Source organism: Macaca fascicularis, chromosome 15, assembly GCF_037993035.2.
Source record: "Macaca fascicularis isolate 582-1 chromosome 15, T2T-MFA8v1.1".
Lineage (NCBI taxonomy): Eukaryota > Metazoa > Chordata > Mammalia > Primates > Cercopithecidae > Macaca > Macaca fascicularis.
The window spans coordinates 45,088,332-45,111,635 of NC_088389.1; the positions used below are offsets into that span (position 1 = coordinate 45,088,332).

The 23,304-nt window shown below is 38.7% G+C and overlaps 1 protein-coding gene across 2 annotated transcripts; it reads left to right on the plus strand.

Annotated features, from left to right (window-relative positions):
* The first annotated feature begins 410 nt into the window (after window positions 1-410).
* ZNF883 (zinc finger protein 883) lies at window positions 411-14,869 on the plus strand. 2 transcript variants are annotated; one of them, XM_045373655.3, is made up of 6 exons: window positions 411-477; window positions 1,180-1,266; window positions 4,075-4,172; window positions 9,194-9,241; window positions 9,422-9,501; window positions 12,395-14,869. In XM_045373655.3, the coding sequence occupies exon 6, from the start codon at window positions 13,280-13,282 to the stop codon at window positions 14,417-14,419; it is 1,140 nt and encodes a 379-aa protein (XP_045229590.1). In that variant the 5' UTR covers window positions 411-477; window positions 1,180-1,266; window positions 4,075-4,172; window positions 9,194-9,241; window positions 9,422-9,501; window positions 12,395-13,279; the 3' UTR covers window positions 14,420-14,869. The 2 variants fall into 2 exon arrangements, with proteins under 2 accessions (XP_045229590.1, XP_045229588.1); XM_045373653.3 differs by lacking the exon at window positions 4,075-4,172.
* The last annotated feature ends 8,435 nt before the right edge of the window (window positions 14,870-23,304 follow it).

Genomic DNA, 23,304 nt, shown 5'->3' on the forward strand with positions numbered 1-23,304 from the left:
AAGTTGTTTCTAGCAAAAGAAAAAAAATCTTTGTTTTTCTTTTCTCTTCTTTTTATTTAAACAACAGTGGAAAAGACTCACGTTCGCAATGCGCAAAGCGTTAGAAATATACCGGTGGAAGACGCAGCTCGCGGGCGCCCTTTGCAGAAGATGCTGGGAAATGTAGTTCCTGTCGGCCGCGTGCGCAGGCGTACTTCTTGGCTTGGGAACCTCATCGTCCGACAGTGCTCTTTATTTTTCCGTGGAGCAGGTGAGCTTTTTCTTTCCCGACCCTTGGACTCCTGTGGGAGGCTGGGAGAGAGGTCTGCTTCAAACACAACCATTCGGGCGGGTCAGCCGAGGCCTGAGAATGCATTGGCCGGGCCCGGGGGCGGAGGCGGGGGCGGAGGAAAGGCGATTAGGTCAGGCTGGGTATTTGGTTCGCGTTGCAGTGATGGCCCAGGGTGATGGTGACCGGGGCCAGCATCCCGCTTCGGGGTGAGGAGGCGGCAAAGCCCTGTGTGCGCACAGCCTTACTAGTCGGGGCCTTGGGTTCTCTTCTGGGTTGGAGGGTCATGAAAACAGAGCTCAGAGCTTTTGGGCCTTGCTTTGACTCTGATGGGGGGCAGTTTATCTGGGGAGAGGCAGCCACCCCAGACCTTGGTGGTAGACCTGGGAATTGCAAGAAAACTGTGATAGGTATTTAGTGCCAACTAGAATTTAGGTTTCCCGACATCCAGTTCTTGCTCTTTCCTCAGAAACTCACCTCCTCGCTAGATGTAGTTTGTTTAGTTTTACTGGTAAATTTCTGAAGTCTCTTCTATAAAGAACTGTGGAATTGATTCCCTACGCTCTGCGGGCAATGAAGAGCAATTGTTTGTTCTTTGAGATGGCATTTGTGGATGCACTTCGAAAAATTGTATATGCTTTACAAGTATTATTATTAACAAATAGGGGGCTGATGTACTCGGTGCCACCCATCATGGGAGGATAAAGTTAGCCCTGTTTCTGGTTTGTCAGATTGGACCAGTGACCAGAGACAGGAATGTAAGTGGCCTTTCACTTCGTACTCTGCAGGGAAACAATCTGTTCCTAGACTCATTCTGACATTTTTACAGAGGGTGCGGGTTATATCCAGGTAGTCAGACAGGCTTCCCATAAAGACAATCCTGATTTCTCAAGGCCCCTTTCCTTTTTCAGCTCTGCTTTCTCAGGTCTCTACTTACTTCTATAAGATGGCATCAAGAAGAAGGACCTGACCACTGGCCCCTGACTACATGGTCTTTGGTGAGCAGAACTTTTCAAGGCATTTCTTAGTAGAAATTAAGCTGGGTTTAATTTCTAAAGTTCCATCTTGCAGTGTGGAAAAATCATATGCAATTAAATGTCCCTTGAGAATCTCTTTTATTGCTCATTATTTGCTTTCTTTTTTTTTTTTTTTTTTTTTTTTTTTTTTTTTTTTTTTGAGACAGAGTCTCGCCCTGTTGCCCAGGCTGGAGTGCAGTGCATGATCTTGGCTCACTGCAACCTCTGCCTCCTGGGTTCAAGTGATTCTCGTGCCTCAGCCTCCTGAGTAGCTGGGATTATAAGCGTGCACCACCACGCCTGGCTAATTTTTGTATTTTTAGTAGAGACGGGGTTTCACCATGTTGTGCAACCTGGTCTTGAACTCCTGACCTCGTGATCTGCCTGCCTCAGCCTCCCAAAGTGCTGGGATTACAGGTGTGAGCCACCGCACTCGGCATAATTTTTCTTTGTAACTGACAAATAAAAATTGTATATATCATGTGTAACGTGTTGTTTTGAAATATGTATACTTGGTAGAATGGCTAAATCAGCTAATGAACATGCATCACCTCACGTACTTTTAATTTTTTTGTGGTGAGAGCACTTAAACTGCTCTCATAGCAATTTTCAAGAATACAATACATTGTTATGAACGATAGTTCATAATGTGTATTTACATGTAGTGTGTATACAACCATGCAATAATATACATTTATAAATGTACCCCAACTATGTTCTTTAAACATTAAAATAACTCAGCATAGCAAGATGCTCACTTACGAGAGGGCTGTGAGAACTGAGACTGAGGAAACAGGAGATGCTCCCATCTCACTCTTACCTTTAGATGACATACTTTCTTGAGCCTGTAGGGCAGATTTGTACAAATAAAATATACATATGTGTCTGTAATGCAGCTCTGCTGTATTTTTTATTTCCTGAAATATCACCTCTGTCCAGAGGGAGGGAAGATTTTCTTTCACTCACTGAATAATATTCATTGAGTGCCTACTTTTTGCCAGCTAATATTCTAAGCATTGGGATATAACAGTGAATAACACAAAGTCCCTGCCTATGTGGAGCTGACAGTCTTGGATGGGACAATAATGTAAACACAGATATTCCTCAACTTAGCATGGGGTTACATTCCAGTAAATGTGCAAGTTGAAAATATTAATTCAAAAATGCACTAATTCACCTAATCTACTGAACATCATTCGTAGTGATGAATAGAGGAAACTATACCAGAGTAATGGGGCTAGGGAAGGCATGGGACAGCCATTATTTAATATAGGGGAGTGGGAGAAAACTTCACTGGTAGATGACATTGAATAGAGACTTACAGAAAATGAGAATATGGGCTGGGCGCGATGGCTCATGCCTGTAATCCCAGCACTTCGGGAGGCCGAGGCAGGCAGATCACGAGGTCAAGAGATTGAGACCATCCTGGCCAACATGGTGAAACTCTGTCTCTACTAAAAATACAAAAATTATCTGGGCGTTATGGCAAATGCCTGTAGTCCTAGCTACTCGGGAGACTGAGGCAGGAGAATCGCTTGAACCTGGGAGGTGGAGGTTGCATTGAGCTGAGATCGTGCCACTGCCTTCCAGCCTGGGCTATAGAGCAAGACTCCATCTCCAAAAAAAAAAAAAAAAAAAAAAATATGAGCGTTGCAGATATTTGGGAAGGGGGAGGAGGAGGATTAAGTTCCTCAGCAGAAGCAACAGCAAATGCAAAGCCTTAAGGTGCAGATATGCTTAACCTTTGTGGGAACATCAGGAAGGCCATGTGTCCTGAGACGGGTGAGTGAGAGCAGCACAGCAGGAGTTGAGATGAGAGAGGTAAGGCATGTAGACCACACAGCACACAGGCTAGTATAGGCCACAGCCAGTTTGGCTTTTGTGTTGAATGAGAAGAGAAAATGTAGGAGGTGATGGTAGTTGGTGTTATTGTTTATTCAGCTCTATTGAGATTTACATATAATTTACCAATTTTCATAGGAGGATTTTGAATAGAGAAGTGACATAACTTGACTTAGTTTAAAGGAACCATTTTGGATGCTCTGTTGAGAATAGAGTATAGGGTACCAAGGTCAGACATGGATACTGGCTAGGAAGCTAAAGCAATCATCCAGGTGAAAGATGGATTTTTCTATTTCCTTCATTATCTGACTTTTTAAGCCAACCAACACTTCATCTACCCCAAACTTCCAATTCCTCTCCCCATCTCCACTCTCATGCTTCCTATTTTACTAAGAGAACTAGCAGAGAACTTCCAAATGCTCTCACCACTACATCCCCTAATCTTCCAGGAAGTATTCCCATTATACTCCAAAGTAACAGGAGGGAGCCTGTCCTCCCTCCTGTTACTATGGAGAAATGGCCTGGACTCTAATTTATGGCCAACTCCTCTACTAGTGCACTAGATCCCACTTTCTCTCAGTTTCCCAGGACAGTGCCTGGGACAATCATTGGGCAAAATTCCTGATAGTTTTGTCATTTATATATATTTTGCTTATTTAGATATATAGACATAATTTTTCAGAAAAATAGAAAAATTCAAATAAAATGCTGGATTTTAAAACCATAAATGATCTAATATCCATCAACACTAATTTGCTGTGAGAGAAATCTGCAAATACATAATGCTTCTATCATTCTTGAGTTGAAAGGGACTTCTGTTAAAAGAGTTCAACTATAATTCCATGGGTTAAAACTATTAATAAATCCATAGAATTTTCTTCCTTTTCATAAATATTTCTTCCTGTTACTTCGTGTTACTCTATGCACCACTCCCTCCCACTTTCCTAGGAAGGAATACAGACATTGGAAGTAGAACACTGAGGTACAATGAATGTAATGATGTAACGAGAGGAAAAGTACAAGGTGCTGTGAGTTCATTTTTGCAGGTAATGTAGCTATTATTAACAATGTGTATGACTCAAAGGTAATTTATTATGAACCTGGTGTGATTATAATGTGACTTTGTAAAATAAATACAAATAAACCTTTTCCACTAAGAGTATATAAGAGCAGCCATTTCCCCAGTACTTAAAACAGTACTGAATATTGCCTGTTTTTAACATTTTTGCCAATCTGATGAATGAAAATTAGTATCTTAATTTGTATTTCTGTGATTAGAAGTGAGCTTGAAAATCTTTTTGTATATTGATCATTTGTATTTCTTTTGTGAATTTCCTGTTCATATGTTCATATCTTTTGCCAGATTTGTATTGCATTATACATTTTTCCTATTTGATTTGTACAAATGCTGTAAAATACAGAAAATTGTCCTTTTTGCTTTATTAGTTGCAAATATTTACTCCCAGTATGTCTTTTGTCTTTTAATTTAGTTGATTGCCTTCTATGTTTGTATAGTCAAATCTGTGAGTCTTTTTCTATATAACCTCTAGATTTTATATTTTATTAAGGATTTCCCCATTGCAAGATTATAAAAATATTCTTCTAGTGGTTTTCCTGGTTCTTTTATAGTTCTAGTTTTATGTTTAAGTCTTTAATTCATCTATAATTATTTTTTATAAAGCAGTGGCTTTAAATTTATTTTTTCCCTAAGTGGATAAACCAGTTGCCCTAAGATTATTTGTTAAATTTTTACCCTTCCTCAAATAATTTGAAATGCTACTTTTAACATATATTAAATCCCTGCAAAATAAAGGGCCTATTTTTAGACTCAGTTTCATTTTATTATTCTTTCAATCTATCTCTGTGCCACTACCACCCTATTTTAAAATTAATGTAACTATAGAATATGTTTGGATGTCTAGTATGGGCAAGTCCCCTACCCTCAATCCTCATCTTTTTTCTTTTTGAAAAGTATGTATTATATAGGTGTTTTAGACAGTTTGGGCTGCTGTAAAAGAATACTATAGACTGCATGGCTTAAACAACAAACATTTCTTTCTCATAGTTCTGGAGTCTGGAAATTAAAAATCAGAGTGCCTTCATGGTCAGGTTCTTGTTGAAGGCCCTCTTCCTGGTTTATAGATGGCCATCTTATTGTTTTCTCACATGGCAGAGAGAAAGATCATTTCTCTCATGTTTCACCTTATAAGGGCACTAATCTCATTGGTGAGTCCTCCATCCTCATGACCTAATTACCTCCCAAAGGCCTCACCTAATACCATCACCTTAGGGGTTAAACTTTCAACATATGAATTTTGAGAGGACACAAACATTTAGTTCTTAGCTAAAGTTTAGTCAGTTAAGTTGGGGTATGCATTAGTAGCCTAGCAGTGCCCTAGCAAAGTACCACAAATTGGGTAACTTAAAACAACATAAATTTATTATCTCACAGTTCTGAGGCTAGAATTCCAAAATCAAGCTGTTGGCAAGGTCATCCTGCCTCTGAAACCTGTAGGGAAATCATTCTTTGCCTCTTCCTAGCTTCAGGTGGTTTGCTGGAAATCTTTGGTATTCCGTAGCTTGCAGCTGTGTAACTCTGTTCTCTGCCCTTTCATCACATGACTTTCTCTATATGTCTGTGGGTCTTCCCATGACCATCTTCTTAAAAGAGCACCAGCCATACTGGATTAGGAGCCCACCCCATTCCAGTGTGAACTCACCTTAACCAATTACATCTGCAGTGATCCTGTTTCTAAATAAGGTCACATTCTGAGGTACTGAGGTTAGGATTACAACATACCTTTTTTGGAGGGACACAATTCAACCCACAACAGGGGAGAATTGACATCTTTAAAATATTAAGTCTTCTCATCCAGAAACATGGCTTTTCAGTTGATTTTCTTGAACTGCTGAGGAGTCAGCAGTCTTATTGTTTCTGCTTTGAAGTTACCCTGCCCTTTTGTTAAATTGCTTTTAAGATTGTTCTCCTTTTCTCTGATTTTCAGGAGTTTGACTATTCTATTCGTGGGTGTAGCTTTCTTTTTATTTAGCTTGCTTATGGTTTGAGGGCAGTGGAATCTGAGTCATTGGTTGCGAAAAATCTATCCCTATTCCCTTAAATATAGCATCATTTCCATTCTTTTTTTTTTTAAGACTCCACTTATGTGTGTGTTAGACCTCTTAAGTAAGTCTCATAAGCCCCATGCTCGTTTTTAAGAGATAAGCTTTATTGAATGTCTGATATATGAAAAGGACTACATAAACTGCATCATCAGGAAGTAAAACATAAAACAAGGTGTATTAGTCCATTCTCATCTGCTAATGAAAACATAGCCAAGACTGGGTAATTTATAAAGGAAATTATAAATTATTAATGGACTCACAGTTTAGTATGGCTGGGGAGGCCTCATAATCATAGCAGAAGATGAAGGAAGAGCAAAGGGACTTCTTACATGATGGTGGGCACGAGCTTATGCAGGCAGAGGAACTCCCATTTATAAAACCATCAGATCTCTTGAGACTTATTCACTACCATGAGAACAGTATGGGGAAACTGCCCCCAGGAAACTGGGCCCATGATTCAGTTATCTCTACCTGGCCCCATCCTTGACCTATGGGGATTATTACAATTCCAGGTGAGATTTGGGTGGGGACACAGCCAAATCGTATCACAAGGTGTCTTGGTTTGTGCTGCTATAGCAAAATACCTGAGACAGGGCAATTTATAAAGAACAGAAATTTATTTCTCACGGTTCTGGAGGCTTGAAGTCCAAGATCATTGTGCCAGCAGGTTTGTTGTTTAGTGAAGGCTCAGTCTCTGCTTCCAGGATGGTGCCTTGTTGCAGAGAACACTGTATCTTTACATGGCAGAAAACATGGAAAGGTACAAACCCACTCCCTCAAGCCTTTTTATAAGGTCCTTAATCCCTTCTATGAGCGCTGTACACTCATGACTTAATTACCTCCCAAAGGCCTCCACCTCCTCATATTATCACATTGGCAATTAACTTTCAACATGTGGGTTTTGGGGGATTCATTTAGAATATAGCACATGGCTAAATGATGATTAAAAGAAAAACATAAGCTATAAGAAAATAGTTGAAATAAATAGGAGATTAACTTAAAAATAAGGTATCTCTTGCTTTTATTAATAAACTTTTTCTTTTAGCATAGTTTAAGATTTGCATAAAATTTACAGATATATTACAGAGAGTTCCCACATCCCCGTAGCCAGTTTTCCCTACTGTCAACATCTTATATTAGTTTGGTACATTCGTCACAATTAGTTAGCCAAGGTTGGTACATTATTATTAACTGTAGTATTTCATTAAAATTTTTTTAGTATTTATGTAATGTCATTTTTCTACTCTCTGTTCTCATTCGAGATACCATGTTACATTTAGTTATATTTTCTCCTTAGGCTTCTATCAGCATCAATATTTTCTTAGCTTTTTAAATTACCATTATTCTTTTCTTTTAGCTCTCTGTACTTCATTTTGTGTATTTTTGTTGATCTGTGTTTCCCTTAGGCTTAGTCTGTTGTTAAACCCATCCTCTGAGTTCTTAATTTCAAGCGTTCTGTTCTAGAATACTAATTTGATTCCTTTTGGTTGATTCCAAATTGGTATTGAAATCTTCCAGTCTTTTCTCTATTTTATCTATTCTTCTATTTTGTTTCCTCTTATCTGTCCTGTAGTATTGACTCTGTATGTCTAGTAAGTTTTGAACGATATATGGAAATACAGCACCACATGTTTATCTTTTGTGACTATCTTGTTTGAACACATATGATACATGTATAACATACATAATATATTGTCATCATGTATGAATGCATCATAGAGGTTCAACTTGATGGCATCTTTCACCAGGAAGGGTCCTCTTTTTTCTAAGAAGATATACTCACTTAGCCCAGCTGAGTTGGGGCTGGGCTGCAGTTTGGATAAGCCTTATTCTGCCTCTCCACTGCTTCTTTTCCTATGGGTGGCTCTCCTGGGCATTCAGTTGAGAATGTGTCAAGTCTTTGTCTCCTTTACCTTGAAAAACTATGGAAGATTTGCCTCTGCCATTCACAGGTTTTCAGCTTAGCTCTTCAAACTCCTGACCCAGCTTCAGAATTCAGCCAATTCCTTGGGAAGAGTCTGGTCATGTGTTTGGAACCCCTTCAGTTCCCAGTTTTGTTACTCTAGTCACTTACAAATGCCAAAATCTATGTTAATTTCTCTGCTCTTGAGTGACCTTCTGCAAGAGGTCAAGCTTGGATTCTCAGCCTCTAGCTTAGGCCAGAATGGTAAGAGTGTAGTTCCCCAAGGTGAGGTGAAAAGAGGCTGTACTTCCCCAGTGTCATTTCACCATTTGTTTAACACTTTCTTCTGCTTGTTTTGTTTTTATGCTCCCTCATTTTCCTGCTAAGTTTCTATAAGACTTTTCTTTGCAAATAGAGTACATATCTTTTAGTAGCAAGTTCTGTTTCTATTATTCCTTTTCTGTCAACCATAGAGTGTAACACAAGGAAGATTCTATTGTGATTATTTAAAAAATGGCAGACAGTGATAACAAAGTTTTCTGGGGAAGTTGGTTGCCTGGTTGACATCCAAGGAATCTCATATTATGGCATTTATCTTGGTGAATTCCTCATCATCTGGGAACTTATCCTTCTTATATTTGCAGTCCCAGAAGCTTGAAATCAGTATATACATGGATTCACACCACACAAGCTTGCAGAGGACAGATGAGTTAAACAGAAAGTGGATTTATTATTTTATGTTGATGTGTTAGTTGGTGTTCTCCAGAAAAACAGAACCAATAGTATATCTACATCTACATCTATATCTGTTTCTCTCTCTTTAGCTTCTCATTTTTCTATACCCTCTTATAATTGCTTTACTTGAATAATCAATTTTTCTTTTATGTGTATCGTTGCCATTAATAGGGTTATAACAAGTACCTTGTTGCACTACCCACTTACGATATTTCCATATTTTCTGTTATTTAAGTTGAGTTTATAGTTTACCTATATTTTATATGTATATATACATATAATTACACATATTTTTTTTAATTTTAGGTGTCTTTATAGGGAAACTTCAGTATTGCTTCTGTATATCCTCAACAGGTAAGTAGTAGACACCAAATAATAAACTTTTGGCCACTCTTGAGCCTAGAATTCTGAACCCTTTTTGAACAACTTAATAGTCCTCCACTTTGTCATTTTTAATTGTTAGCTTTACTCTTTCTTTTGTAAATGTCTGCAGGACTGATCCCTTAATAAGCAGGTACTTGTTTGATGTTTTAGGAACCAGTGGCATTGGAAGATGTCAGAGACATGGCACATGGATGTGATCTTGAAAAACTGTTACAGCTTCATCTCATTGGGTGAGTACAGTTTCTCCAATCCCAAAATATGTAGGATCGTGAGATTTACAGGTGTTCAGCTGAGACTGAGCTTTGAGTTTAGGGACCAGAGACAAGATATTTCTGTACTGAATAGATGATAGTCCTTTTCTTTAAAACTTTATAAATAGATAGTCTTACTTTGTTATCTTAGAAGTATCAACATTTCTCTATCGCAGAATTCCTGAATACTACTTAGGACATAATTCTAGGATCCATGGATGTTATCTTCCAACTAAGAAGAACCATATAAATAGATAACAAAGGAAAAATGGAGAAATGTCACAAAATAACAGCCAGGAAAGAATCAGATAACGAAAACAACCAAGAAGACAGGAATCCTTGTAAATAAGAGTCCATTTATCCATTATGGTGGTGCTAGTAACAATAGTGGTACTAGGAGATAGCTTTTGAAATGTTGGTTAGGGTCCTCTGTGCAGAGCCCCTCATCTGTATTTTAAAAACCTGCATTCATCTAGTAGAAGCAACAGCAACTTCATTTCTATATAACTTTATCTATCTTCTCACATATCTCTTGATCTCAGAGGAAGATTGGCCCTCTTCCGTTGTTAGTCTTTCCATTCTGTACTTCAGATTCCATTATTTTTTACTTATTTTAGGGTCTGATTTAATGACTGTTTCATGATTCAGTCTCTCCACTTCACCAGCTCCTTTCCTTCTACTTTCAGACATTAAAAAGGTTTTCTTGCTTTTAAAATAATATGTTGCCTAAAAATTTTTTATCTGCCTTTCAAAATTATTCTGTCATTACCAAATGTTTCAAACTTGTAGCTAATATCCTCAATTCCTGTTCTCTTTTAATCTTTGGAGTTAGATTCTTGTCTTCTGCTAAAATTATTTTGAGGAGATTCTTGAATTCTTTCTTGATAGCAACCTATTCTTAGTCCTGTGTTCAGACTTTCTGCCGTGTTTGATATTTTGTTTTACCTTGTGTGACATCACCAGATTCTTTTCCATTCTAATCTTTTTCCAAATGCTTTTTTGTTAACTTCACTTGCTCCCTAACATAAACGCATGTGCCTTTATGGTTTATTTTCTACTTGTTTATTTTTTATCTCAAAAAGTTAGTGCATTCTGACATCCTCAAATAGTCCTTCTATGTTAACTTTCTTATATATATTTTTTCAACTTAAGTGTTTCACTTACATTCTATCCCCATATATTCCCCTGCTTAAAGTTTATCTCCATTAGAATGTCGTACTTCACTTTCAATCACTTTAACCTCAATATGGTGAAAGTAAAATCACCAGCTTTCCCTAGGTTGCCTCTCTTTCCTTCTTTTTCTATCATTAGTACCACTATTCTTCCAGCCTTCTTGGCTAGAAACCATTGTATCTTTATGAATCTTGTTTTGTAAAAATTCCCTATAATCTATTTCAGCATTTTTTCTTTCTTCTTTTTTATGTATTATCTACACTTACACCAAATTCTTACTAGTATTATCCCAATCCAGAATCATATTATTCATATTATGCCTTCTTGCTAAGTTTCACCATTGTTCTTTTATTCATTTTAGATAGAATTAACAAGCTTTTAATCTAAAACATCACATCTAAGATATATTTATCCTGTTAATGTTCTGACAGAAAACTTCAGTTTTCCTGTCTCCTGCTAGATGACATTGAATTTCTCTGTTTAAAGTGTGAGAGTTTTTTATTATCTGATCCCATTTCACTTTTCTGGATTTTTTCCTCTGGTTTCCAAAAACATACATACATTTGAATTAGTTCCATTGTCTTTTATTCACAACATTTATTTTACTGAATGTTTACCTTTGATTTTATTATGCACTTTGTCTCAATGCTTCCATTTCTTTGATCACACCTATTGCGATAGCATACGAAATACATCTGGTCTTTGTTTCCAATTCTTGTCACCCAGATTGAAAGCCCTCCAGATTTCCTAAGTGATAGGAATAGATTTTGTTGTTCATAGTACACCTTTTTTAAAGAAAAGGTGTATTATGATGAGTTTATGTTGATGAGGTGAAATAGGGTAGGGCCCCTAGATAGCCTCAATAGTGGGTCTGATCACTAAAAAGACCAAGCAACTAGAGGGTTAGAACTTTCAATTCCACCCACCAACCTCTGGGAAGAAAGATGTGGGGATGGAGATTAAGCTCTATACAAACTCTTAAACAGTGATATTTGATGAGCTTCTAGATTGGTCAACACATCAAGGTGCTGGAAGTGTAGCATGCCCAGAGATGATGCAGAAGCTCTATACCCCTTTCCCTTCTGCCCACCTTGCACTGTGCATCTCTTCCTGAATGGCTTTTTCTGAACTGTATCCTTTATAATAAACTGGTAAATGTAAGTAAAGTGTTTTCCTGAGTTCTGTGAGCCATTCTAGCAAATTATTGAACCAGAGGAGGAGGGGTTATAGGAACCCTCAACTTGTAGCCAGTCGGTCAGAAGTATGGGAGGACCAGCTTGTGATTGTCATCTGAAGTGGAGGCAGTCTTGTGGGACTGAGCCCTTTAACTCGAGGGATATGATGCTTACTCCAGGTAGATAGTGTTGGAATTAGAGTAAATTGTAGGATATCTAGAGTTGGTGTCCAGAGAGTTGGGGAACTGGTCAGAATGGAAAAAATCCCACACATTTGCACATAGAAGTGTTCTGTGTTAAGTATGAGTTATAGAGAGGACAAGGCTGTGGCTATACAATTTGTCAAGAGTTGTTGTGAGTAGAGAAACAGTGTTTTTCAGACATATATATCGATCCATTTCACCTTTAAACTTCCCTATTAATCAGTACTTATATTGAAAAATTTTACATTTTATCATAGCACTATTTTATTTTTATTTTCTGTAACTGATGAGTGAGCCTTGTTTTCTGCCTTTGTATTTCAGAGGAAAGAAATAATATCTTCTACTTAATCCTGGATACTATATCCAAAGTTAGAGCATCCACTCCAAAGCCGAGAATTTCTGAAAAACAAAACAATGTCATCATATGACGTTAGAATCTTTTTTCAAATGATGGTTCCTAATACTTCACGTTAGAAGAACTCGAATTTGATAACGAGTTTCAGAAACACCAGTATAACCAGATTACAGGAAAAAGCAAGTCAAAAGGAAGATCATGAATATAACAACTTTGAGGAAACATTAATCAAAGACCAAAGCTTTTTAAACAACTGAGAGTTTTTATAAGAAAAAGACCTCATGCAGTAGTCCCCAGTTATTCATGCAGTATACATTCCAAGACCCCAGAGAATGCCTGAAATCACTGATGTACCAAACCCTAACCAGGTTCTTAGTATGAGCTACTGAATGACGAATGGGTGGGTAGTATATACAGTGCAGATACACTGGACAAAGAAATGATTCACAGCTCAGGCAGGACAGAGCAGATCACACAAGATTTCATCACAGTACTCAGAAAACCACACCATTTAAAAGTTACGAATTGTTTATTTCTGGAATTTTCCATATAATATTTTTGACCACAATTGCCCGTGGAGAACTGAAACCATGGAAAGTGGAACTGTGGATAAGGCAGGACTACTGTAACTATGACATCAATGGTGGGAACCTGAAGCATAATTCTGCTGTAGTGGATTTTTTCAAAAGGCAACTCATGAATGAAAATAATTTATTAGATATAAGAAAGGATGCATTTGTATCTCAAACTTTACTTATTTACTTATTCTGGAAATAAATGAAAAGCCAACACCTATTACATACCCACAAAAATGAAAAAATAAATAAATATAAAGCCATAGTTCAGTACTGATGGAATCTGAGAAAATTTATATGAGAGCGAACCCATACCTCTGTACTGAATGTGGGAAAGGCTACACTTGTGTTGCATCCCTGACCCAGCATCAGAAAACACATATTGGAGAGAAACCTTATGAATGTAAAATATGTGGTAAGTCCTTTACCCGGAACACTAATCTTATTCAACATCAAAGAATACATACTGGAGAGAAACCTTATGAATGCAATGAATGTGGGAAAGCTTTTAGTCAGAGCACTAATCTTATTCAGCATCAAAGAGTCCATACTGGGGAGAAACCTTATGAGTGTAATGAATGTGAAAAAGCCTTTAGTCATAGGTCATCCCTTAGAAATCATGAGAGAATCCATACTGGAGAAAAACCCTATCCTTGTAATGAATGTGGGAAAGCTTTCAGCCATATCTCTGCCCTTACTCAACATCATAGAATTCATACTGGAAAGAAACCATATGAATGTACTGAATGTGGAAAAACCTTCAGCCGCAGCACACACCTAATTGAACATCAGGGAATTCATTCTGAGGAAAAATCCTACCAGTGTAAGGAATGTCGGAAGGTTTTTTGCCACAGTACATCACTAATCCGACATCAGAGAATCCACACAGGAGAGAAACCATATGAATGTAATGAATGTGGGAAAGCTTTCAGCCACACCCCAGCCTTCATTCAACATCAAAGAATTCATACTGGAGAAAAACCCTATGAGTGTAATGCATGTGGAAAGGCCTTCAATCGGAGTGCACATCTTACTGAACACCAGAGAACTCATACTGGAGAGAAGCCCTATGTTTGTAAAGAATGTAGAAAAACCTTCAGTCGAAGGACACACCTTACTGAACATATAAAAATTCATTCTGGCATGAAACCCTATCAATGTAATGAATGTCAGAAACCGTTTTGCTATAGAACCTCACTAATTCGACATCAGAGGATGCATACAGGAGAGAAACCCTACCAATGTAATGAATGTGGGAAATCCTTCAGCTTAAGCTCAGCTCTGACTAAACATAAGCAAATACATACAAGGGAGAGACCTTATCAATGTAATAAGTGTGGTGATGTCTTTTGTCGTAGTACATCCTTAATTCGACATCAGAGAACTCATTTCAGAAAGGAAACCTTAGCCGAGTAATGGGTGTGGGAAAGCCTGCAGTCAGTTGTAGGTTATTGTCTACACCTGAGCATTCACAGTATAGGAAACTGTAAGATTGTTATGTGAGGAAAATCTTCAGGCAAAACACTCATTTACTTACTATGCTACTTGTACTGAGAAGAAAGACTATTCTTTATAATCTAAAAAATGTGTTATTGAAAGAGAAAGTTATAATGGAAGTGTTCATCCAAAACTAAGGTTTGTTTTTTTAAAGACATATTTAGAAAGTTATTTTCAGAGATAATTTATTAAAATGTATATATTTGCTTATAAAAAAAGCCTTTTGAAGTACACAGAAATCTTAGTAGGATAATGAAAATTGTTCACTGTATACATAATCCCTTTTTATTAAGTCCTATGTTATATTTCAGTGTTCAAGAAACACTTTTGTAGAGTGTTTGAAAATAAAATTGACAGATTTCATTAATAGCCATAGACAAATAATGTTTTCTCCGACAAAGATACTATGCATTATTTTCTAAGATTTATGTAATAGTTTTAATGGAATATATATATATATATATATATATAGTTAAAAAGAAAATTGCAACAAATTCTCAGAGGGAAATATTCAGACACTCCCTAATTATTTTTTCAGTACATTGCAGTAAAAATAGAAATGAAAACAACTAAAAGTAGCACCCCAACATGATTTAGAAATTTAAAATAAGTTTCTAAGTAATTTTGGAGTTAGAGAATAAATCTGTACAGAAAAAAATGTGTGATTATTAGAAGACAATAAAGCTAGAACAAAATTATGCATTGAATTCAGAAAGGAAATAGTATAAACCCAAATAAAATAAAATAAATGCTTTAATAAAGATAAAAACACACATCAATGAAATAGTTACAAAAGGTAGATTTCATAAGGCAGTAGACAAACTTCTAGCAAGTAGGAATGATGGGAAAAGGACAAAAAAATCCAAGAGTAAGAAAATGATTATAAATATATATGGAAAGAAACTTAAATACTCGAAGTCAATCGTTAAGAAATCTAGCAGTTTCATAAAGTCAGTACTAAGGTTTATTTTAGAACTTCTAGACTATTTCAAAAATAGAAATCTACATTAATAAAAACCTATCTTAATACATGCTGTAAAAAGTCATTTAATAAAATTCTATATACACTGGTGACTTTTTTTAAAAATTAGAAAGAAAATTCCTTATATTGATAATGAACATTTATTAGTGTGTGTTCTCCAGAGACAGAAGAGAGAAGGAAGAGAAGGAATGGAGAGAGAGAGAAAGGAAAGATGGGAGGAGAGAGAGAGAGAAAAAGGAAGGAAGGAAAGGAGAGAGAGGGAAAGAAGGAAGGAGGAGAGAAAAAGGAAGGAAGGAAGGAGATGTGCATGGACATTAATGGATGATAAGAAGCCCAAGATCTGCAGTCAGCAAGCTGGAGACTCAGGAGAGCCGATGGTAAAGTTCTAGGCTGAGTTTGAAGGCCTGAGTCTTCTGAAGGCCAGGAAAACTGAAGGTATAAGTTCCGGTCTGAGTCTGCAGGCAGGCAGAAAACCAGTGTCCCAGCTTGAAGACAGGCAGGGAGAGAAGTCTTACTAAGCCTTTTATTCTATTTGGGCCTACAATGATTGGATGAGGTCTACAGCCACATTGAATAGGGAAATCTGCTTTAGTTAGTCTACTGGTTCAAATGTTAACCTCTTCTTTGAAATACGTTCAAAGACACCTAGAAAAAATGTTTATTCAAATACCTGAGCACCACATATTTGGACTGTCAAGTTGACACATAAAATTAACCATCATGGGCTATTCACTAGAAACCTACAAGAAAAACCATGAATAACCCAAAGCACTCTTACCAGAGACAGCAATGAGATAAATGATGTTTGATGCCACCATTATTAGTCAATATTATGCTAAAGATTCCAGGTAATCCAATTAGAGAAAAAAATAAGATAGCAATAATTTAAAGGAAGAGAAAAACTGTTAGGATTTGAAATACATTCAGTATTAGAAAATCCAATTAGTAGAGCTACTAAAATGATATATGTATAAAACAGTATACTAATAAAAAAGTAGGAGAAATAGAAAAGGTAGTAGAAAGAAGTGACATTTACAATTTTGACAAGCTAAAAATATGAGGAATTTAAAAAATCTGAGATGTGTTTATAGAATAAACCTTTTCTAAAAAATATAGAATAATAAATGAAAAGAACTGATTGGGAAAAATAATGTAAAAATGACAGTTTGTATTTCATTTAACTTTGATTTGCAAATTTAATAGAATCTATAAATGGAATTTTAAAAAATGATATCTATATTAAGATACAATTCACAAGAAACAGCTGCAGACAGAGGCTCCCACTGAGAAGAATGAAAACAGTGAGTGAATCCTGCACTGGTGACTGAGGTATCCAGGTTCTCCTATTGGGACTGACTAGGCAATTGGCATGACTCACGGAGAGTGAGGAAAAGCAGGGTGGTGCAACAGTCCACCTGGGAGCCACGCAAGGTAAAGGGAGCTCCCACCTGCAGCCAAGGGAGGCAGTGAGTGAGTGTGCTACCCTGCCCAGGAAACCACACTTTTTCCATGGATCTGTGCAACCCACAGATCAGGAGATCCCCTTCATGAGCCCACACCACAAGGGCCTTGGTGTGTAGCCATGAGGCTGAAGAGAGCCTACCACGGAGCTGTGCAGATTCTCAGCAGCCACTAGGCTGGAGACTGCCTAAGGCTGCTGAGTTCCCAGGGGAAGGAGTGGCTACCATCACTGTGGCTTCCTGCTGCCTAAGATGACTGAGCTCCTGGTGGGAGGAGTGGCAGCCATCACTGCAGCTCCAGTCTGCCATTTTTCCCCTGCCAGTGCTGGGGAGACTGGGCAGTTTGGACCCAGGAGGAATTCCCCACAGCACAGCATAGCAGCTCTCACAGGTTATGACCAGACTGTCTCTTTAGGCCAGACCCTGATCAATCCTCCTCACTGGGTGGGGCCTCCCTGCAGGAACTTCAGCAATTCCTGCCAGGGGTTTAGAAACAGAACTCTGATTTCCGTGAGACTGAGCCCCTGCGGGGAGGGGTGGTTGTCATCTCCATGGATCAACAGACTTAGTCTTTTCCCCCTGCTGGCTCTGAGGAATCCAGGCAGTCTGGACGAGTGGGATTCCACCCAGCACAGTACACCCCCTCTGCGAAGGGGCAGCTAGAGTGATTTGTTAGGTGGGTTCTGGATCCCAAGCCTCCTGACTGGGGGGATCTCCCCAACAGAGGTCACCAGACACTGTATACAGGAGCATTCCTTCTGGTCTTAGGTTGGTGCCCGTCTGAGACAGAAATCCCAGAGGAAGGAGCAGGCAGCAATCTTTGCTGTTTTCCAGCCTCCACTGGTGACACCTCCAAGTATGGGAGGGACCCCCAGCAAACTGCAGCAGCCCTATGGAAGAGGAGCCTGACTGTTAGAAGAAAAACAAACAGCAACAACAGCATCAACAAAAAAGTTCCACAAAAAACTTATCCAAAGGTCAGCAGCCTCAAAGATCAAAGCTAGGTAAACTCATGAAATGAGAAAGAATCAAAAAACCTGAAAACTCCAAAAGCCAGAGTGCCTCTTCTCCTCCAAATGATTGCAATGCCTCTCCAGCAAGGACACAGAACTGGGCAGAGGCTGAGATGGATGAATTGACAGAAGTAGGCTTCAGAATGTGGGTAATAACAAACATTGCTGAGCTAAAGGAGCATGTTCTAACCCAATGGAAAGAAGCTAAGAACTGTGATAAAACATTACAGAGATTGTTAACCAGAAAAACCAGTTTAGAGAGGAACATAAGTGACCCAATGGATCGGTAAAACACAACACAAGAACCTCACAATGAAGCCACAAGTATTAATAACCAAATAGACTGGAGAAAAGAATTTCAGAGCTTGAAGCCTATCTTGCTGAAATAAGATGGGCAGAGTGGATCAGGAGAATGAATACACATACACACACACACCCCCCCCCCCCCCCACATACACACATACCCTGTCACTCTCCAAAAGCTAAGCCAGGGCCTTGTGCCCTCTGCAGTGCCATCTGCTCTCCTGTCTGGTTTATCCTTTCCTCTCTCTTGGTTGGGCATGGTGGCCCCTTCACTTTCTTTTCATGGTCTCATTTCCTTTGTGGCACCTGCAGAGATTTCTTAACTGGCCTCTTTGGCCTGCTGCCCAGGCTTGGTGAGAGTGGGGTGCAGAGAGAGGGACAGAAAAGAGTGAATGGGATGCTGACCTCACCATCTTAGTTTGGTGAAATAATTAGACCAGGCTTCAAGTTGCACCAGAAGCCAACTATGGCCCCACTTACAAGTGTTCTGGCTCCACCTAGCAGCCACCAACCTTCCACTCCAGCTTCCCAGAGCCCTGCCTTTTACTGCAACTGCTGATTTGCCTGGCAGTTTTTGCCTCTCATTTTTGCATGCATAGAACCTGGGGCCAGCAAGAGCTCTGCTAGTCTGACAGGGGACTGAAGGGAGTCAGCACTCAGATGCCAGGACATTTCCATTAAAATGGAAGAAAATTAAGAAATGAATTAAATTCTCAAAAAACTAGTAAAAACATTAATATAAAAACAAAAGAAACAAAATAATAAAGATAAAAGCAGATAATGGTGATGTATAAAACAAAAAAGCAGTAGAACTAATATATAAGTAAAAATCCTCATTTATTTACTTGTAATTTCTTTCCCTCCTCTTTATTCCTCCATCTCTTTCTTTTGAACAAGGTGACACATTCAGCTGGAGAGGGAGCGCGTCACCCTCTTCAGTCAGCTATTTGTGTTTTTGCTCACTTTCACCTTGGGATTCTCCTTTTTTTTTTTTTTGAGATGGAGTCTCCCTCTGTTGCTCAGGCTGAAGTGCAGTGGCGCGACCTTGGTTCACTGCAACCTCCGCCTCCCAAGTTCAAATGATTCTCCTGCCTCAGCCTCCCGAGTAGCTGGGACTACAGGTGTGCACCCACCACACCTAGCTATTTTTTTGTTTGTTTGTTTTTGTATTTTTAGTAGAGATGGGGTTTCACCATGTTGGTCAGGCTGGTCTCAAACTCCTGACCTCAAATAATGCGCCCACCTTGGCCTCCTAAAGTGCTGGAATTACAGGCATAAGCCACTGCACGTGGCCCCAGGACTTTCCTTTCATGTTATCCTAGGAGTTCCCTTTACTTCCCTCTTGTGTATAATCTCCTATTTCTTGGATCCCAGATCTTTCTGTTTCTTAGTTTCTTCCCTCATTTCATGAATTTCTTCCTCCAGCAACTTCCCAAGAAAGGATACATGGAAGTAAAATTTTCAGCTTCTCATTTGTAAAACTGTTCCACTCTTACACGTGATGGATAGTTTGGCTGGATATAAAACTCTAGGTTAAATACAGATGTTGGCAGGGTATTAAAAAAAGAAAAACAACATAAAAAAGAACTCTAGGTTAAAAATCATTTTCCTCAGAAATTTGAAGGCATTTCTATATAATTTTCTAGCTTCCAGTGTTCCTGTTAAAAATGTCTTTCTGATTTAGCACGTGACCTTTTTTTTTTTCTTTTTTTGTTTGTTTTTTTGTTTTTTTCAAAGGGAATTTTGCTCAGTTGCCCAGGCTGGAGTGCAGTGGTGCAATCTCAGCTCACTGCAACCTCCCCTTCCTGGGTTCAAGCGATTCTCCTGTCTCAGCCTCCTGAGTAGCTTGGACTACAGGCACATACCATTACACCCGGGTAATTTTTATATTTTCAGCAGGGACGGAGTTCTCCATGTTGGCCAGGCTGGTCTCGAACTCCTGACCTCAGGTGATCCTCCTGCCTCAGCCTCCCACAGAGCTGAGATTACAGGCATGAGCCACCAGGCCCAGCTGGTTCTTTTTCTTGAATGTTCTAAATTTAAGTGATGTGCCTTGTTTTTGGCTTTTTCATTCACTAGTATATAAATCAGTGGTTGTATCATTTTATATTCCATCAACTATGTATGACAATTCTGGTTGCTCCACATTCTTCTACTATTTCATGTTGTGAGGTTTTTGTGTGTTTTTGTCATTCTGGTTAGTGTGTAGAGATATATAATAGCTTTAATTTAAAAATATAAATAATAAAATATCATTTAAACTTTCCCCCCTCCTAAGACAGTAATATTCCTTTTGGTTTAGGAATTTGCAAACTAGACTTTTATATGCTGTTGCTGAAGGTATAAGTTTGTGCAGAGGTTTTAGTGGGGAAATTGTATTAGACCATTCTTGCATTGCTATGAAGAAATACCTGAGACTGGGTAATTTATAAAGAAAGAGGTTTTTAATTGCTTTGTGGTTCTACAGGCTGTATAGGAAACAGTGCTGGCATCAGCTTCTGGGGAAGCCTCAGGGAGCTTTTATGCATGGCAGAAGGAGAAGCAAGAGCAGGCACATCATATGGCAAAAACAGGAGCAAGAAAGAGAGAGAGAGTGAGGGGGAGGTGCCACACTCTTTAAAAATCACCAGATCTGGTGTGAACTCACTTCTCATCAAGGGGATAGCCCCAGCCATTCATGAGGGATCTGCCTTCATGATCCAATCACCTCCCACCAAACCTCACCTCCAACATTGAGGATTACAATTTAACATGAGATTTTGGTGGGGATAAATATACAAAGTGTACCAGAAATTATTTATTCAACATCTATTTTTTTTGAGACAGCATCTCACTCTGTTACCCAGGCTTGAGTGCAGTGGTGCCATCATGGAGTGGAGGGAGCTCACTGAAGCTTCCAACTTGTGAGCTCAAGTGGTCCTCCCACTTCAGCCTCCTGAGTAGCTGAGACTACAGGTGCCCACCACAACACAGGGCTAATTTTTAAATTTTTCATAGTGGTAGGGTCTCACTATGTCGCCCAGGCTGGTCTCCAACTCCTAGCCTCAAGCAATCTTCCCTACCCAACCTTCCAAAATGCTGAGATTACAGGTGTGAGCCACCACACCTGGCCCAGATCTTCATTTAGTGCCTACTATATCATGAGTATAATAGGAAATAAAACAAGTTCATGCCTACACCAAAAAGATAGACAATATAAAAATAAATAAACAAAATCTTACACATTATTTTCAGTTCTAGGAAGAAAATACATAGAGTGCCACAAAGTAAAGAACAAATATGCAAACCTGGATGGCAGGGTCATAGAAGGCTCTTCAAGGAGATAATACTTAAGCAGTTTGTATACATATTTAAAGTTAAAACGTGCTTACTTTTTGACAAGAAAATTCAGCTTCTAGGAATCTGGATTACAGAAATACACACACACACACAAATTTATATGCAAAGATGTTTGCTAGTTCTTCTTCCCTTGCCCCATTCACAATCCATTCTTGCTTATACCATACACTGTGATCTAAAAACTCAAATCTGATAGTTACTTCTTTGCTTAAAACCCTTCAGTAACTTGCACTTTAAATAAAATTCAAACTCCTTATTTTATTTATTTTTTTGAGACTGAGTCTTGCTCTGTCTCCCAGGCTGGAGTGCAGTGGCACGATCTTGGCTCACTGCAAGCTCCGCCTCCTGGGCTCACGCCATTCTCCTGCCTCAGCCTCCTGAGTAGCTGGGACTACAGGGGCCTGCCACCACGCTCAGCTAATTTTTTGTATTTTTTAGTAGAGACGGGTTCACCATGTTAGCCAGGATAGTCTCGATCTCCTGACCTCGTGATCTGCCCGCCTCGGCCTCCCAGAGTGCTAGGATTACAGGTGTGAGCCACTGTGCCAGGCCACAAACTCCTTACTTTATAAGGCCCCACATAATCTAGCCACTCTCCCTATATAGCTTAATTTATTTCATACCATTTTCCCTTTCTCCTTGTGACTCAGCCACCCTGGTCTGTTTTCTGTCACATAGGCCAAGCCTTTGCACTCACTGTTCCCTGTCTGAAAGCCCTTCCCACATGCCTCACATGGTTAACAAATTGTCATACTTTGGGTCTCAGCTCAAGTCTGCCAAGAGTGATCCTCTTGACCACATAGGTGGTTTTTGTTCTGCTAACTTAGTTAAACGGGGAACTATACTTCTCAGAATTACTTTCTGTATGGTTCCAGGTTTGAGTTATTCAAAAAAGGGACTTGCATGAAAAATGGAAAGTATAAGTAAAGCTATGACCATTACTCTCTGCTAGTCATCAGAAAGAATGTGGTGTTTGGTTTTTCTGTTCCTGTGTTAGTTTGCTGAGGATAATGGCTTCCAGCTCCATCCATGTCCCTGCAAAGGACATGATCTCATTCCTCTTTATGGCTGCATAGTATTCCATGGTGTATATGTACCACATTTTCTTTATCCAGTCTATCATTGATGGACATTTGGGTTGATTCCATGTCTTTACTATTGTGAATAGCTGTAATGAACATATGTGTGCATGTATCTTTATAAGAGAATAATTTATATTCCTTTGGATATATACCCAGTAATGGGATTGTTGGGTCAAATGGTATTTCTGGTTCTAGGTCTTTGAGACATCACCACACCATCTTTCACAATAGTTGAACTAATTTACACTCCCACCAACAATGTAAAGGCATTGCTTTTTCTGAACAACCTCACCAGCATCTGTTGTTTTTTGACTTTTTAATAATTGCCATTCTGGCTGGCATGAGATGGTATCTCACTGTAATTTTGATTTGCATTTCTCTAACGCTCGTGATGTTGAGCTTTTTTCATATGTTTGTTGGCTGTATAAATGTCTTCTTTTGAGAAGTGTCTGTTCATGTCCTTTGTCCACTTTTTAATGGGGTTGTTTGCTTTTTCTTGTAAATTTGTTTAAGTTCCTTATAGACTCTGGATATTAGACCTTTGTCAGATAGATGCATTGAAAAAATTTTCTTCCATTCTGTAGGTTGATAGTTTCTTTTGCTGTGCAGAAACTCTTTAGTTTAA